The 18549-nt window shown below is 29.1% G+C and overlaps 1 protein-coding gene across 1 annotated transcript in view; it reads right to left on the bottom strand.

Moving 5' to 3' along the window:
* The window catches only part of LOC129959655 (poly [ADP-ribose] polymerase tankyrase-like), a 237337-nt gene that overhangs the window by 92751 nt on the left and 126037 nt on the right, over positions 1–18549 (bottom strand). The window contains exon 3 of the mRNA XM_056072543.1: positions 15115–15315. Within this exon, the coding sequence (XP_055928518.1) occupies positions 15115–15315 (201 nt within the window). The remainder of the gene's footprint in view (positions 1–15114; positions 15316–18549) is intronic.

Here is an 18549-nt window from a genome sequence, read left to right as displayed (position 1 = left end):
AACCGAAAAGACGACATGTGTATAAAACATAAGACATGTCGCATTTTGTCAAAAAATTTTGATCGGTTGACTAAGAATTCAATGCGAAGAGATGTCGACGAGTCCAAATTCTCAGTCATTTTATTTAAATGTCATAATGTTCATTCAGTATATAATTTATTCTATGTTTAGCAGAATAGTCAATAATCTGGCAAATGAATACGACGTCACATTTTTTTCCGACAAATCTTTATCCTTCGGCTAAGATTTTATTATAGATTATGAAAAAATTGTTTCATTGGGCACTTCGATTACCTGCCAGTGGAATTATTAGAGAAATTGAAGCTTTTATATTATTCATGAATAGGCCGATAGAATTGTTTTCCATAATTCATAATTCAAACCCAAGTTCTAAAATTAATCATCATCTTATTCATATAATTGTTACTTCCTCGGTAACGAATTGATGAATTTATTTTATTTATTTCACTATGAGGATTGCCTGACTAAAATCTAGTTAATGGTTAAACTAAATTTAAAAAAACACTGTTTTCTTTTGACACTCTTGTGAGTATGCATGCTAAGAAGAGTTATTTTGCTGTAAACAAATTATGCGAATTCATTATAAATCACTGGAGTAAGTAAATTGTATAATTGTAAATTAAATTCATTTAACAATAAAATGTCTGTTTTCTTTTGAAATCTAATTTATCAGGCTACAATTATTACACTAAAGAAATATTATCGACTGCAGTTGACGATAAAAAAAAATGGTATGGTAGCTTTTTAGCTACACTAAAAGAGTTTATCCAAGTATGCACTAATTTTTTTAATAAATTACTACCTAAATGCGCAAGACTCTACATTCAATATTATGACTATGTAATCGGAGAACGTTTCATTTATATATACTTTTCTTTCAATTACTATTATCGGCAAAAAATATATCATTTCAGATACTCCTAAATTTTTAATAGACTTTGAATAAAGATGTCTTGATAAAAAGATGATTAAAATAGTTATTCTTAGAATATTCATAAATAACACATTAACCCCTTGATATACGAATTTACTTAATTTCCTAATTAGATGGCAGATCTTATTTGGGACAATTATCGTTATCTTAATCCCCTAAAAAATATACGGGCATTTGAGGTAATGATGCGTTTTCAAGTGATTTTAGCTTTTTAAATTACTTAATACTTTCACTTAATTGCAGATTCAAAATTTAAAATTAAATAATTCCATACGTGAGTTAGACTTGCCATTGTATATAAAGGGGTTAAAAAAAGCCTATGCATGCAACTGAGGGGATAAAACTCACCTTTTGGTAGGAATATTAGCTTGTAATAACTTCGAATTCAGACAGTACTTAATAGTACATAGAATAGTCAGAAAGTGCATAAATAAAAATGAAAATAGGTGAATTCATGTTCAAGATCTAATATTTTTTTTTTCAAATAAAATGCATTGGTTTTTTTAAGCCTAAATTTATATAGAAAAATAAATACAAGAGGATCTAACGTTTAAACAGTCCATTTTTCTTAAGAATATTTTTCATATCTTACATAAAATAGTAAGTTTGTACATATATTTACAAAAAATTTTCTCCGGCCTTTTTAAAAAACAACAATTTAGCATATTGTGTATTTTCTGCCTTCTATATTGTTCGAGTCTGAACTATAGTAAATTTTTTGTTGAGTACGCGCATTTATTTTCCTCGGATTCGAAACACATCTTAATTTTTGCTCGTTGTTGAAATCTTTACTTAACAAATATTTTAGGTAGGGGACTAAGCAGAAAAATCGGTTTTTGGAAGAAACATCGAATATTTTTTATTTATTATTCTGGATTTCTAAAACAATTACTTTTATAAAACTTTTTGTTTCAACATTTATTTATATAGATTCTGATATAAAATAGTAAGAGTATGCATTTGTCCATTTAGCATGACACGTCGTTCTGATACAATCTGTGTTTCTATCTTTATACTACAATCTAGAATGGAATATGACTATATTTTTTTTTCTAAAATTAGATCGCAGAGAAATTAAATCTCAAGAGTCTCATAAAAAAATAGACTCAAATATTGAAAAAAAATTTATGGTTAGTAAAAGAAACTGAGAACCTGTTTTTTTACAAATACCTTAATAAAGTTTTAACAATGAAAAAAGGATCAGCATCTGAATAAAAAAGAATGAAATAATACTTGATTTTTTTTAATTAAATGTAAAATTAATTATTATGAGCTATTTTGAAGCCAAATTAGAAATATTGTGCTTGCCCCCCTGTCGAATTTGTCTTGTCCCCCCCCCCGTCGGCAAATCTCTACCGCTGGTTCTATGCATGGGACAATCTGAGTAATTTATGTATGGAACAATATTTCTTTCTGAGTACTCTATGTATGGTACAATACTTCTTTCTGAGTATGCTATGAATGGTACAATACTTCTTTCTGAGTACTCTATCTATGGGACAATAATTCTTTCTCAGTGATCCCAAGCATGGGACAATACTTCTTTCTGGTGGCTTGTCAGGCCTTACACGCTTGCAGGTTGGCGAGTCGCTGTATAATATGTTTTGTATGGAGCATTCGCAATTGGGTCTATTTTGCATGGTTCCTGGCATTAGCATTATTATCAGTGGTAAAATCGGTTGCTTATTTTCATTAGATGCCAAATCGGGTGGGGGGATTGTAAGCAATGACTTGCTAATTACAATAAGTATTTTTTTTTATTTGACCAAAAATAAATCATTAATATCATTTTATGCAATCACGATGTTTTCTGCAAATTAACTTATTCAATTATTTTCAGAAATTTTGAAAAATATTTTATATGTTTTTTAAACATTTTGCTAAACATGCAAAAGATAAACATTTTATTTTGAACATTCTAGCACTAGACTTTCACGAATTTATTTCAATATGTTTTGGGAGAAGTAAAAGATAGTAACTATTACATGAGATATAAAATTTTATGAAAATGTTCATTAGTAAATTTCAGAGCTTATGCAATGTAATCTGCTTTCTTAGCCAAACCTTTTTCTTGCCATTTACAAAAGAAAGAATTTCCCTAATTTTCAAGAATTAGTTTTGTCATCCTCGGAAAAACGATACGATGTTTAATAACGTTCTTTAAAAACAAAAATAACAGAAACACAGCAGTAACAAGTATTGCACACAAGTATCAGTTATGGGATATTGGATTGAGAATTGTGTAACTGCAGTATGTAGTTTCTAAAATATAAAACTGTTGAACCATAAAGAAATACAAGCATATCATTTGTTTTTGGGTAAATTATTGTTCGTATTGTTTCTATGTTAATGATAGAGTAATGGTGATATTCTCTAAAAGACACTATGATCGTTCTTATGCTAAAAACATGTCTTAACTGGATCTGAATGTTTCAACATTTATTTTAGGCCCATTTATCATTATAACCGTTCTTAATTATTAATGACATATTGAAGCAAAGCAATTTCTCATTTCATTTCTCACAGTCTTTCTAAAATTGATTTCAAGAACTTTTAATTGATATAGCCTTCACATGATCTATCAATTTCTCCAGATCTCGATGCCATTCAGTTTTTGGAAGAATGAAAACAGTATTTCTTTCACATTCTTGATTCAGCGTCAAAATTTGTGATATATTTGAGACAAGCACCAATGAATCGTTAGATAAAAATAAAAAATAAAAAACTTTCATGTTTTAATACCTAACTAAATTACATCCAAAACTTTTAGATATTAGTCTCAATGAAGTGTCATGTTTTGGAAAATATGTGTACCTACTGATTCTTCTATATTGTATTCAAATAGGGTATCATTATAATCCAACATTGGTAGCGATTTGATATTATATCGTGTCAGAGATGCAAATGTTAATAAAAGTGCACTTATAATTGATTAGGCCTAAAAATGGATATGAATGTTATCACAGGAAGAAAAATAATATAACCTCTTCTCAAAACCGTCATGCAGGCATTATTTTTTGTTATAATTAATAAATAATTCTCCCCTTGGAGTTAGAGGTATTAATAAATTAAGATATTCAAATGTAAACAAATGAAGATTCCAGTTAATGTTTTTTAATTGCTGTCGATGCATTGAATGGGAAAAAAATCTATACAAATAAGCTCAGGATCACATTTTAATTGAAAGTCATGCAATTGACATTTTACGTATTCGATATTTTTTTTAAATATGAAAATCTCTACATGAGGTTTGTTTAGCTAAATAAATTCTATGTAAGACCAAAATGAAAGAATTTTTTTAAAATTTAAATATAATATCCCAGGAGAATTAATTCTAAGCATTGTTGTAATTTTATAATCATATCATTTTCTATAATTTTTTTTCTAAATCAAAACGTAAGTAGTAAATTATCTCGAAAGAAATTTCAAACGCATTACCTTCTAAACATTTTCCCTATCCAAACTGCGTTTATGCAAAACTAAACAAATTCTATGCAACATATAAAAAATTGGTTCTATTCAATTCTACAGTTCCTCTATAAAATTGAAATAAACCAAATACTTTCATCAGTATCAATAATTGTTTTAATTTAATTTATTTAGCATATTTATTGTATTACATTTCAAATGCATTCAATATCCACAGCTGCACTGGGACATATTTCTACATAATCATATAAAAATGGTTTTAGTCAAATCTACTCACTGCTGTAACTACTAGCTATATATGGTATTATATGGTAGCAATATATGGCAACATAAAACATTCACATGCAGCACATGCATCAAACTTATTTAGATGCTTTATATCGATACAATGTTTCAGTAGATTTGACGAACGATATCTCTATAGAACAGCTATGATTTGTTTAATTTTTCATTTTTAACTATAATGAAAAATATTTTACGTTCTCTGAAATCATGCAATTCCTTCTACAGAGCATTTTCAATCGCAACTACATTTTAACTCTTTCTAGGGCCATGGCAAGTATGCTTCCTACCAAATTCGCCAATCGTTGTATGAAGTTAGGTAAGTTGACATAAGTTCTGACAAATATTAAAATAAAACAAAAACTTAGATGTTTCTGTTCTTTATCTTACACAAAATAATGTATCATCTTAATTTATTATTTAATTATTGATTCACCAAATTAATTAATTAATCAAAGTACGTTTATCTAGTAAGCAAAATGAATCCCTTTTCTTAAGTCAATCTCAATTCTAAAAATATTTTAATATACCTAGTTAGAAAAAAATAGCATTTTAATGGTTTAACAGGTAAATGCACTTCCTAGATTTTAAAAAGCATCTTATACAATATATTACAATACAAGTAAAAAGTTACGATACAATATATTAGGATACAAGTAAAACAAAACAAAATTTTTTAAAAATTTACCTGTCGAAATAATTTTTGGCAAACAAAATCCAGCTTAAATTATTCCTTTTGTTTTTATTATTTACTAAGATATCCAGTCATACTATGTTTTATACTCAAAATTAATAATAAACTCCAAATAACATCGAAATGACCTTCAAGTTTGACTTTGCGCTATCATGTAATGCTCTTGTGAGTGTGCGTTTCTGAATATGAGTGATTTTAATGATTATTCAAGACACAATTGAATCAATAATTCATCACATGTCCTTCACATAACCTTCAAACATGCATTCATCTTAAAAATTAAAAAAAAATGCCATTTGAAATGCTAAGTAACACTTGAAAAAAAAAGCGAAATGTTTTATTACGTTCTTCACGAAATGCGGTGGACTTAAAAAAAAACTTTTATTGAAGGTGACTTATATTTGTTTTTCATTTGAAGTCTTTTCGTTCATGTCATATTTCTTTCAAGTATTTTTATTGAATCATCTACTTAGTCTCATGATAAAAGGCATATTTATCATGTGCACCAATCAATCATATCTAAGATTCTTTTTTGGTCAAAACTCAATGACATTACATATACCATCGTTGAAGCACGCCTACCCATTAAAGATGGTGTCAATAAAAATAAACGGAAAGCAGTGAACACGCAAAGCATTAAGGGTAATCTCACTCGCGTGCAGACATTTTTGTTTGTTTTTTTCCTTTCAAAAGAGAGGCTAGTTTGTGTGTGTGGCCGTGAGCAATCTGCCTAATAATGCTCGCGGCCGCACACACAACTAGCCTGTCTTTGGAAAGTGAATTTAGATTAAAAGATAGTGCAGTAAAATTACTGTTTAATGTAAGGATTTATGTATTAAGATCGTTCTTATTACCTGATTAACTCAATATATTGATTTTGATTAAAATATTAACTCAGTGTTTCTCACTTCATACAACCAACTAACTCAAATGGTTGTGTTTTCGATTAGTTCGAATGGCACGAACATTGGGCAATAAGTACGTTAAATTATATGCTCCTATTTATTAAAAAGTATAACACATTTCTTCAGCAAGCACAGTGTAAAATTTAAATAAGAAAGGAAAGTAGACCTGATTTTTGTAGGAAAATATGTTTCCTACAGCATCCTACACTACAGATCTTATGAACAATACATTCAAAGAACTCGAGAGGTAAAAGATTGGAACTGTGTAAAAGCTTCATAAAGCAATTGGCCCTATTTTTCTGAAGTGTTCTATAAGGATTCAGATCTTCTCCGTTAATGGACAACGTTAATAGGAAATACTGACAAGATTTCAAAAATGACAATGCATGCTCACACGAACAAACAAATACACAGACAGTCTATACGATGTTGTATTTAATATAAAAACAGACAGATCTATAATTTTGATGTAAAGATCAGTGGGAGTTCGGGAGAGATCCCCCCCCCCCAAAACAGTCTCACATACTTTCTAATAAAGGTGTTACAACAGAAAATGCCTTGTACAGCATTGGCATACAATTGTTAGGAAATATTAACTTTTGACGTGAAATTAGCATTTTTATCAAGTTTTTGATTATTAACCCTTGGAATATGGTTAATAGTATGCGGAAATCGAATTTATGATTTATATGCGTTTTTCCCCAATCGATTGAAACAATATTTTGACACAGAATTGTATTTGTAGTCATGAAACAACATACTAAATTTAATATACTGAAGTCATTCCGTTTTCGAATTATATCGTTTACGGGGTTCTGAAAATATAGACCAATAGATGGTCAACCTCTGGTTGGATATGATACACACTTCGGTAGGTGTCTGTCTACACACTATGGATATTAAATCAGTGTGCCGAATTTTATTTATCTAGTTCTCTTCGTTTTGCAATTATCGTGTTAACTTACATTCGAATATCCGGACGGATTTTCTCTGAAGGAATTTTGTTCATAGTTTGAATGATATCTAGAAACTTCATGTAAAGACTATATATATATATTCTTCCCTCTAGCATAATGCATTTTTGAGCTATCCTTGTCTCAGATAGACGGACGGACAGACACAATACCAAAGATGTGTTTTCCGAATTCAGGGAAGTTTAAAACATGGTGATCGTCAAAATCTCGAGTTCGAATTTTTTGACGATTACAGTACTCACTCTATGTGGTTTTCAAATAGATCTTCCAGATATGGATGGAATAGAAATTTTTAGATGGTTCAAAAGATGAAAATAAAGTAGGATCTGCAATAGTTGTATACTACTATGGGAAAGAGTTAGATAAAAGTCTTGTGAAATTATCGAACCATGCCACAAGTTTCCAGGCAGAAGTGCAAGCTTTAGAGATGGCCATTGAATATTGTGAAAAAGTGGAGGACGGACATAAGCACTCAATTTTTTCAGATTCTCTGTCAATCCTACAAGTTATACAATCATCTCACAATTGTAATAAGGAAATATGGACGATAAAAGAAAAGATAAACACTGTAAAAACTAACAAGTGGTTAGAGTTGAATTGGGTTAAGGCCCATATTGGAATATAAGGTAATGAAAAGGCGGATCAATATGCAAAGTTGGCGGCACAGAAAGAGAGTGTTGATATGGTTGTCCCCAAATCAAATGGTATCTTAAAATGGGAATTAAGAGAAGAAATAAAGCTGCAATGGTTTGACAGATGGTCTATGTCCAAAAACGGAAAAGTAACTTTTGATTTTATTCCTCATCCAGAAATAAAAATAAGAAGATACCATCCGCTGATAATTCAAATTATATCAGGACATAGGAGATTTCCTGCATATTTCCAAAAATTTGAAGAATGCAGGAAAATAAATGTATTGTGAAGGAATCGGTACTGTTTACCATTATTTAAAGGAATGTATTGAAATCTCGGAGTTAAAAAAAATCTGAAAATTGTAAATAATGACTTAAGTACAGTACTGATGGTACCAGGTAATCTTAAACTCTGAAGGACATGACGTCAAAAATTGTCATTTTTTTACCAACTAGTTGAGAGTTTAAAAGTTTTCAGTTTTCTGTTGTTGTGTAACTAGAATTTGAAGAGATATTTTGAATTTCGAGGAGAATTTCTCTTAGTGATGGCCATTTCATTGTTTTATGGGTAGATAAGGCAGAAGGACAGTAATTGAGCAATTTGTGGCCAATTACCTCGAAGAGAATGTCATTTTGACAAATCAGTCAATGCAAGGAAAGACAATGCTAAAGATAGTAGTCGGCCACAACAAATCCTGTCGATACTGCTACGTTCAGTGGTGGCGGGGTGATCGGTTGTACGCAAGAAGAAGAAGTACTCACTATATGCTTCGTATTTCAGAAAATATTAATGCGCTCATACTTATCCGTTCAGCTTATTATTCTTCAAATATTGCATTCGCGTGCGCAATAATAGACAGCTAGCCAGACTATTATTCGATTGACGGATTTGGGTCAAAATGTAAAGCATTTCTATAAATTTGGTATTAAAATTACATGTCAGATTTTACATGTTTAGCATGTTAAGTAATTGTTTTCGTATGCACAAGGAAAAATAGACAAACTTCTCGCTGATGGATTTCATCTAAACTTTGATATAAAACTACAGTTTGAGAACAAAGTATACTTACCAAATTGCATCCCTTTATTTTTCCATTTTTGAGTTACCGTTTCACAGACAGACTTGGTTTTAAAAATACTAATGACCTCATGAAGGTCTCAAATATGAAAGTTCTTCAAAATTTCGAGGTTGAATTTAATTTAATAATAACAATATTTTTTTTCTTTGTGTAATTCGTATGGAAACATGCATAATCAACTTAGTCATATGAATGGAACTTTGAAAACTAGATGATATGTGCAAAATAGTGAAAAAAAGATTTATACATTCTGGTAATTAACATTCTGATCTTATTATACTGGTAATTAACATTCTGAGGTAAGTCATTTCACTGACTCTCCGACCCGCCCGAAGGTACACGGATAAAGAAAACACTGAGTGACCAAACCGCCGCAAAAGCAACACTGGCGGGAATTGTGGTTGAGTCCTAAAGGCCATCACCGGCCAGGGTACAACCCTTCCCGAAGGAAGTACTTCCCGTCATCGATGGGTGGAACCAGATCCCCACATTTTTGTGTACCCTCCAGGGTGGCGAGATCCAACCACCACACTGGAAGCATCTCATCCTCTTTCCGAGGTGCCCTCCCCAGGTAGAATATATTCTGAGGTAAAAAAAAAAAATGAACTTTATACAATAGTAATTCGTGAATTTCAAGTAAAAAAAATTAGTTTCATGTTTCTATATCTAATTATTATTTCTAGAAACATAGTGACTAATATTCAGGTGCAATGAAATAATTATATCTTGCAAAAGTTATGGAAAATGGGTTTATCAAGGTATGCAAAATCCAATAATTAAAATAAAAGAGGAGTAAATGAACTTTAAAATTTACTCAATAACAGAAAAGTATTGATTACTACTATTACAAAAATTCGAAAATGAAAGTATTAATACAAAATATATACATATATATTAAACGTCAGAGTAGAACGGCAAAGAATTAAACGCTTTCGTTTTATGGCAAAAAAAAATCATAATGTAAAAAAATTAAGATAATTTTCTTCTGCAAAGTGAAAATTCGATTTTAATTCGATTACAGAGCAACAATTCAAAAATAATAAAAAAGAGCAATATTTTATTATTTCGAAAATAATAAAAGAGAAATATTTCTATAATGCAATTATTTTTCAAGTCAGCTTCTAACTTTCATTGAATGCAGCCAATAATTAAAATAATAGAAGAGTAAATGAACTTTAAAATGTTCCCAATAACAGAAAAGTATTAACTACTACTATTACAAAAATTCAAAAATGACAGCAAGTATTAATACAAAAAAATTAAAGTCAGTCTAACATGACAAAGTAAACGTTTGCGTTTATTGCAAAAAAAATTACAATAATGTAAAAAAGTAAGACATTTTTCTCCTGTAAAGTGAAAGCTCAATTTTAACTCGCTTACAGAGGTACAGTTCGAAAATAATAAAAAAGAATTCTGGTACAATATTTCTATAATTCAATTATTTTTCAAGTCTACTTCTACCTTTCATTTAATGCAACCAATAATTAAAATAAAAGAAGAGTAAATGGGCTTTAAAATTTATTCAATAACAGAAAAGTACTGACTACTACTATTTCAAAAATTCGAAAATGACAGCAAGTATTAAAGCAAAAATATATTTAACACAGTGTAGCATGACAAAGAAATGAAAGCTTTCATTTTATAGCAAAGAAAAAAGAACAATAATATAAAAAAGTAAAATGATTTTCTTCTGCAAAGTGAAAATTCCATTTTAATTCGATTACAGAGCAACAATTCGAAAATAATAAAAAAAAAAAACTGGTACAATATTTTTATAATTCAATTATTCTCCAAGTGTGCTTCTAGCTTTCTCAAATTATTCCTATCGATTACATTGTACAAGATGTTATCTACATGGCATTCTCTCGATAAAATTATCCAGATTTTGAGATGAGAACTTTCTAAGCCCCAAAAGTGGGCGCATTTCTTGAAATCATAGTCAGATTGCGACTAAAACGTTCAATATATCTATGAGATATGTAAATGCCGATGGGTCGAGAATCATTCCAGTTGTTTGTTCACATCTTAAAATGAGGGAACATTCTCTTTGTCCTGTTTATTCAAATATTGACAGGAAGTTTTTAAATTAGATTAAATAAATATAACCAGTGAAGGTGTATTCATTTGAGAAATCAAATTTCCGTAAAAATATGACATTAATATTGAAGTGTGAAATTGTCTAGTTCATATGATTCAGACCATAATGCTAACTGTAATTCAATTTCTTAAAATTATGAAATCAGTTTTAATTCGATTCCAAAACAACAATAACAAAAATATTTTCCCCTTGGATAATACTTTTAAAATTCAATAATTTGCAATTATGTTTCTAATTTTCACTAACACAAATCTATTATTCAAATCAATTGAATTTTACGAAATGTTTTTCTAAATGACAATAATTCAAAATTATGTCTAAACTTAATGATGAGTCTGATTCCTACCACTAAAAAATATATTATATATGTTAAGGGAAATGGGCAATATTATTCGCTTTGTTTGATCACAGCTTAGGAGACTTCCTCTGTATCCAGTCGATTCAAATGTGGGTGGCAAGTCTTTAAATCAGATTAAATAGAAATACGCATTTTAATTTGCAGAAATGTATTTATTTGAGAAATCAAACTTCCATTAAAGCAAATGCGGTTTGACACTAAAAATGCCCAACATGAATGCAGATAAGAATTGTAACCCTTAAATGCATAAATTTTAATTTTTAATAAAGGAAATTTGAAATCAACTGAAAAATGGGTATAGTTAATGGGAAAAAATACAAAAAAAAAAAACCCCACCTAACAATTTTTTAAACCAAAAAAAACATATTAATTTATGTTCACATCATCAAGAAGCAATCACTCCTTGAGTTTTACAAATCTACTAGATATTATTTGTAACTCTTACCTTGTTTCAATACGAAAATAATTTTTTATGTATGCTTTTATTACTTTTTTTATAAATAATCGTCATTAGTAACACCCGCCAAAATAAAAATGTATCAGATAGAGCGCGAACAATCAAAATTCTCCCAGATAAAGAAATAAATTATCAAAAATTCTAGTTGTGTTCGGAAACGATAAAATAGTTTTGGTAAAATGAAAATTTAGAAAAAAATAGCACTATGAAAAAATATATCAGGATGTAAATAGACGATGTAAATTACATATATCAGGATGTAAATAGACGATGTAAATTACATATATCAGGATGTAAATAGACGATGTAAATTACATATATCAGGATGTAAATATACGACGCAGATCTACATCGCTATGCATTCAAGGGCACAAGTGTCTTAGAAAAGACCCTTTTCGAGATCTCAGCATAATTCCAATTAATTTAACTTTTTTATGAAATCTGAATTTTTATTTGTTGTGTTAGTGTCTTTCAAAATACTGAAATATGCTACTTTATCTACTTCATCTTTACTTCACGATACATACATTAAGTACTGATAAAGGCACAGATGTAATGCACCAATATATGAAACTGCTTTTTAATTATTGTAACCGTTATTTTATACTTGAAAATGTTAAATAATCTGATAAAGGATTATCTAAATATCTTAAGTATTATGTATTAAAATTGATTTAAAATTAACACAAATAAACATTAGCAAAATCAACGAAATTTCTGTACAAAAATATTCCAAACGTTATTAAATTTACAAATTAGTTCAGAATGAAAGGTCAATGAACATCTGTACAAAGTCAAAGCAAAAAAAAATCTCCTGTATGTTAAAAATATTACCATAATAGTTTTGGGGCAATCTAGGCTTCAAGACAAGAGAGACATTCGACCAAAATATCCTAAGTTTAAATATAAGGACCTAATGTAAGTTCAATCCACTAAGAATCAAATGCTTTTTCTCTAATATGATAAGGAAATTTTCATTGAGGCTATAGCTAATATAATTCCTATGAGGAAGATATAATTCATATAAGGAAAGTTCGTATTAATGTAGCCATTCCAAATAACCTCGTTTCGATGTCTCCTCCCATGGAAATTTGGAATGAGGGATTAATTTAACTCAAATCAAACTAAGCTTGGGCATACGTTCTGAGCATAGAGGGTGACTCAAAATTTAACCTACACACTATTAGGAGAGGCAGTAAACACAAAAAGTAAGATAAGAAATCAAACAGTGAGTATAAATTGGAAACGTCAAGCGCATAAGCTAGAGGGCGCTGTAATTGGATCTCAGAGCTAGTCATTTAAATCACCGCTTACATAAAGAAAATACTCGACCGTCTGCAAATGCTGAGATGATTGGATTATGGGTTCACTAGGTATGTGTGTATAGTAATTGGTGGCACGAAATATGGCAATATGAGGAATGGTATTCAAACAATTATATGCGAAATTCCCAAATATTTCAGCTTGAACTTTCGTGAATACACAAAATTCTGCAGTATGGAAGTGTGCACATACTAATCAAATATAACTAATGAATTTTCCTTCTTTAGTAGCTTATCATTTTTGCAACTTTGTATACCTTTAACTCTCCCGAATAACGTTTCCTATGATAAGCCCATATGTGTTTCTATTTTTATGGTTTTAGCTTCTTCTATCAGTTTTTGAGCTAAACTTTGTGTATTCATAAACCTATTCATCTGTAGACCACCTATCACTTATATGATCTATAGATATATAGGTGACATATTTATAGACCTTTATTCAATTAAATTTAGTTCAATTAAAATTAATACTAAATTTTAAAAATAAATTTTAATTAATTTAAAATTTATTTAAATTAAATTGTATTATTAAATTAATTCAAAATTTATTTCTTCAAAAAATTAAAACTTCTTTTTTTTATTTAATTTTTAAAACATTTAAAATTCCGAATTTAAAAATCACTAGTAATACACAATCACTGCTAGTACATTCAGCCCATCAGCTAATATATACCTAAAACGAAATAAGAGAAATTGCATTAAGTTTCTTCGGAAACTTAATACAGTTTCTTAACTTCTATAAAGATATCGAGAATTTTATGTAGCCATCTAATTATATCCTTGCCTTTAAGCACAATTGTGGACCAAACAAGATGTGAAATATTGAAGAGATAAAGGAGGCTTTATGAATTGTTTCGTATACGCAAACGACATCTCAGGGAATTTGCGTGACTCTCGATGCGTGAGGTTGAAATCCCTTGAACCAGAAAACCGGCTTATGTGGCTCATTCATATTTAATTCAAACGATCAAAATTAAGGAATGAATCAGTAAATACAATGAAATTTTTCACGCAAAGCATAACACACGAAAATTACAAGGAGCAACATAGCTTTGTAATTTCCTTTTTTTAAAGAAAAATAAAAGTAATTATAAAAATACCTCAAGCGGAAATTTACAGTTGCTACATAATATTCAATTATACTTTTTTTGAAAAAATTCTGCTATTATTTAGTCTTCCGGCTACTATTTAATTCTAAAAATAACATTGGATTTAATTGTAGAAGCTGTGCCAAAATATCATCAGATTGAATAGGTTTCTGCCTTAAAAATAATTTGTTTCTAGCACTAATGAATTATTAACTATTATTATAAAAATTAATAATTAATTATCGTTCTATTTATTAATATCCTATTTGAAACTAAGTTAATATCCTATTGAAGAGTTTCTTGGTATGAATTTCTTGATTTTGAAGGATAACTTTGACGAGAATGATTTTCAACCTGATACACTTTCTCCAAACTTTATTGCCACACTAGCAGAAGGAAGCTCAATCATCAGCTATGGTACAACTCCTCCCGGATGAAGCACTTCTTGTCAAGGGGTAAGAGGTAGTTGACCCTGCATCATTTTTGTATCTACTAGGGAGGTGAGAACCAACCACCTTTTCGGAAGCTACTCATCCTCCTGTCTGACGTGCTTCCTTGGAGGGGGGGGGATACTACTTGGTATAGTAGCACTTATCTTTTACTGTTATTTATTCTAAATCTATATTGTATAACTAAAGGAATCTTTACTTCTTAGCTAAATTTTTATCCATTAAAAAATTCAGAGTAAGCCAATAAATGTCCGTGCATATAACGAAACTACCAGTTCGAAAACTCTTCGATTGTCATAGACTGGCTCACATTTATTAAGCAGATGAAAGACGCTTATTGAGAAATTATGTAGCTTTTAGCTTGTTACAAATACTCGCCTTGTCTTACTTACATGATCTCTTATATGAATGACGCCTCCATATCTTTTAACAAGATATTCTATGATGTCTTGATGACCGAAAATGACTGCTTTGTGCAATGGACTTGCACCGTTGTGATCTCGACAAAAAGCTAACTTCTTCCTGTCTATAAGATGCTGGACATCCCGCAGCCTCCCCTGCGAAACAGCCTGGTGAATATCTCGTATTTTGTTCTGAAAAATGAAATAAAAATCATATGATTGAAACATTTAAACAAGCATTCAATAAAATAAACTAAATAATAGCTGCTAGCTTTCCATGTCAAACATTATTTCTTAAATGAATAAGTTATTGAGAAATACCATTTTAAAGGATATTCGTCGGCCATCTTTCTGCTCATATAAATATCATTCTGTCAAAATATCATTATATTAGTTTTATATATCTGTAATTGAGAGATTAGTTCAATACTTTTGTAATTATCAAAAATAATATCACTAAATAGGATATGAATTCAGTTTGACTTTTTAATATCATTTCAGTATTGGAAATGATATCCTTCAGTAAACTTCGAGAAAATCATTTGAAAAATATTTATTAAAAAATATTAAGTGGTTCTTAAATATGCAGTGTGTCTTCTTTAACCGTATTCCAGTAGCTTATTGGAACTATATTATACTCTTTAGCATATAATACCAGTTGTAAAATGCTTTAAGTAACGTGAAGAATTATATTTTACGCTCTTTTAATCAGTAAATATGCTGATAAAAACTTACGAAAACTGCACTTTTATACAGCGCCCTAGTCTTATTAGTCATATTAAGTAAAACATTTTTGCCATTCTAAAATTTTAAACAAAAAAAAAATGTTCAGTTATCAAAATGGGTCGATCAGTGAAATTTTAATTTTCACTTTTTAAAACAAATCAACATTAGCTTCGATGAATCGTTGATTGGATAGTTTTTTTAAGGAGCCATTGAAATGGTCTAAAACAGTAGTAGTCAAAGCCTCATAACTCGGTCGGTTTTTGTCATAGTAAAGTGGATTTTATATATTCTTAAATTGTTAGTATGCCAAGAATATTTTACAAGATAGGAGTAATAGGATTGGGGCAGTATATAAAAATTTATGATTTTTTTCAGCAATATTTTTGTTGATAGAACAACATAAAATATTATTTTCTTGCGTCATTTAAATCATTTTTTCTATTGCAGTTGTATACTGTCCTAACAGTTTAGAAATTATTTATTAAGCTATGAATAAAATGGACAGTCACTATATTGACAATAAATATTAAATGAAATTAAAAAAATGATTTTCTATTAATATAAAACACAAAACTATATGCAAATATTCTTAAATTTGTTCCTAATAGCTGTGAAATTCCACTTCTTGAACACTGAAATTCCACTTCTTGAACACTGAAATTCCACTTCTTGAACACTGAAATTCCACTTCTTGAACACTGAAATTCCACTTTTTAGCAAATAACCAAAAATTTAAATAGCACATATTTTTTCATAAGTCATAGCTTTGTTATAACTTTGACCGATATTGTAAATCCTGCGAAAATTGTATGAAAAATGTATGCAAACTTATTACAGGATATTTATTTTATGTTCATTGCTGTTTTTATAATTTTTATTTAACTAAACTTATTTCGTATTGGTAAGAATGGAATTATTCTATTGCTAAAATGTCAAATGTGTTAGAGATTTTTAAATTTTACATATTTTTATATTTTCTATGACAATACAACATTTTAATATTTTAAAAACTCAATTAACACTTAATAGACAAATTTAATTAAGTTTTTTTATTACACACAAGTCACATTACTCGGTAGAGAATTTGAGAATAATTGATTCCAAGATTCCATAATATTTATAATTATGATTTATATAATTTAAAATCTAAAGAGTAAAAAATAGTGAAAATAAAACATTTTACTTTTAAGTACACCATAAAGAATTGTTTTTAAAACTTATAATTTTAATTTAGTCATTCCGCTTTCAGACTGAATGCAAATAAAACAGAAATTTTTTTAAAATAGCTTCGGTTACATTGGATATTATCATTTTCAATCTGCAATATCGTATAATAGTTTTAGATAGCAATAATCTTTACAAAAATATTAGAAAGTAGTTTTACCTTCATGCGGCATGTTTTATATTTTATAATACCAGTATATTTTAATACTAGTTCTGTAGAAATACGTATATGACGGAAACAATGTTTGTTTGAAACTACATAAGAAATAAATTTCAGTGAATAATAGTTACTGCTACAACTACTGTAGTCAATCCCATTCAAAGACCAGAAAATGTATATTTAATTTTTCTCTCAAACACACATGTCTATACAATTTCATTGTATTCCCTTGTCTGGATGTTACGGTCTGTAACATTGCCTTAACCTTCAGCCAGCGATTCCTCTCATCAAAGAAAGTTATTTTCACAGCATAATCGAGCGAAGTTATTTTCTGTTTGTGGTGTTTTTGTCAACAATCTCTTGAAAATGTGATGCATGGAAATCCCAGAAGAGCTGCAGTTTTACCAAACACTTTTCCACTACATCTCCTGCAGTCGAAGTGAAGGAAAAAAAGAGCTTCTCTATTCTGCTATCGTTCTCTTTCAAGTAGTACCAACTAAAAGTAAAAAAAAAAAAAAGTGAAACTCTGTTTGAAAGGAAATGACGTGCTTTGAAAGTTTTTATACCTTAAATTTTCATGGGGGACCCTCTGCATATTTTAAGACGTACCGACATCAACAATTTCAGAACAGTGCAATATTTGTCATCAAATCTAATCTCCCGCGGATTTCTCAAGAAAAGTCACCATCCTCATTTTCTAGTCTTATTATATATGATGCATGAGAATATAAATTTTAATTTTATAGAATTCAAAGAATTTGATAGATTTTTACAATAATTCATGAAATAATATTATTTTTAAAACATCCATTTCTGTTGCAGCAACATAATCTTAATATAGCTGTTTAAATTTTAGTCGACTTTAAAATGAAATGACCATGAAAGATCAAAATTAATATTAAAAGACTATGAATCATGATATTCATAAGTCATGTAAAGGTATTTCTGTTTTTTTTTTATATCAATGTGAAATTTCCTGATTTATATAACAACTCATGACTTATGAATCATTATATTCATAAGTCATGTAAAGGTATTTCTGTTTTTTTTTATATCAATGCGAAATTTCCTGATTTATATAACTACTCATGACTTATGAATCATTATATTCATAAGTCATGTAAAGGTATTTCTGTTTTTTTTATATCAATGCGAAATTTCCTGATTTATATAACTACTCATGACTTATGAATCATTATATTCATAAGTCATGTAAAGGTATTTCTGTTTTTTTTTATATCAATGCGAAATTTCCTGATTTATATAACTACTCATGACTTATGAATCATTATATTCATAAGTCATGAAAAGGTATT

This window comes from Argiope bruennichi, chromosome X2, assembly GCF_947563725.1.
Source record: "Argiope bruennichi chromosome X2, qqArgBrue1.1, whole genome shotgun sequence".
Classification (NCBI taxonomy): domain Eukaryota; kingdom Metazoa; phylum Arthropoda; class Arachnida; order Araneae; family Araneidae; genus Argiope; species Argiope bruennichi.
Note: the sequence above shows the minus strand (reverse complement) of the source record. Positions and strands in the feature narration are given on the sequence as shown.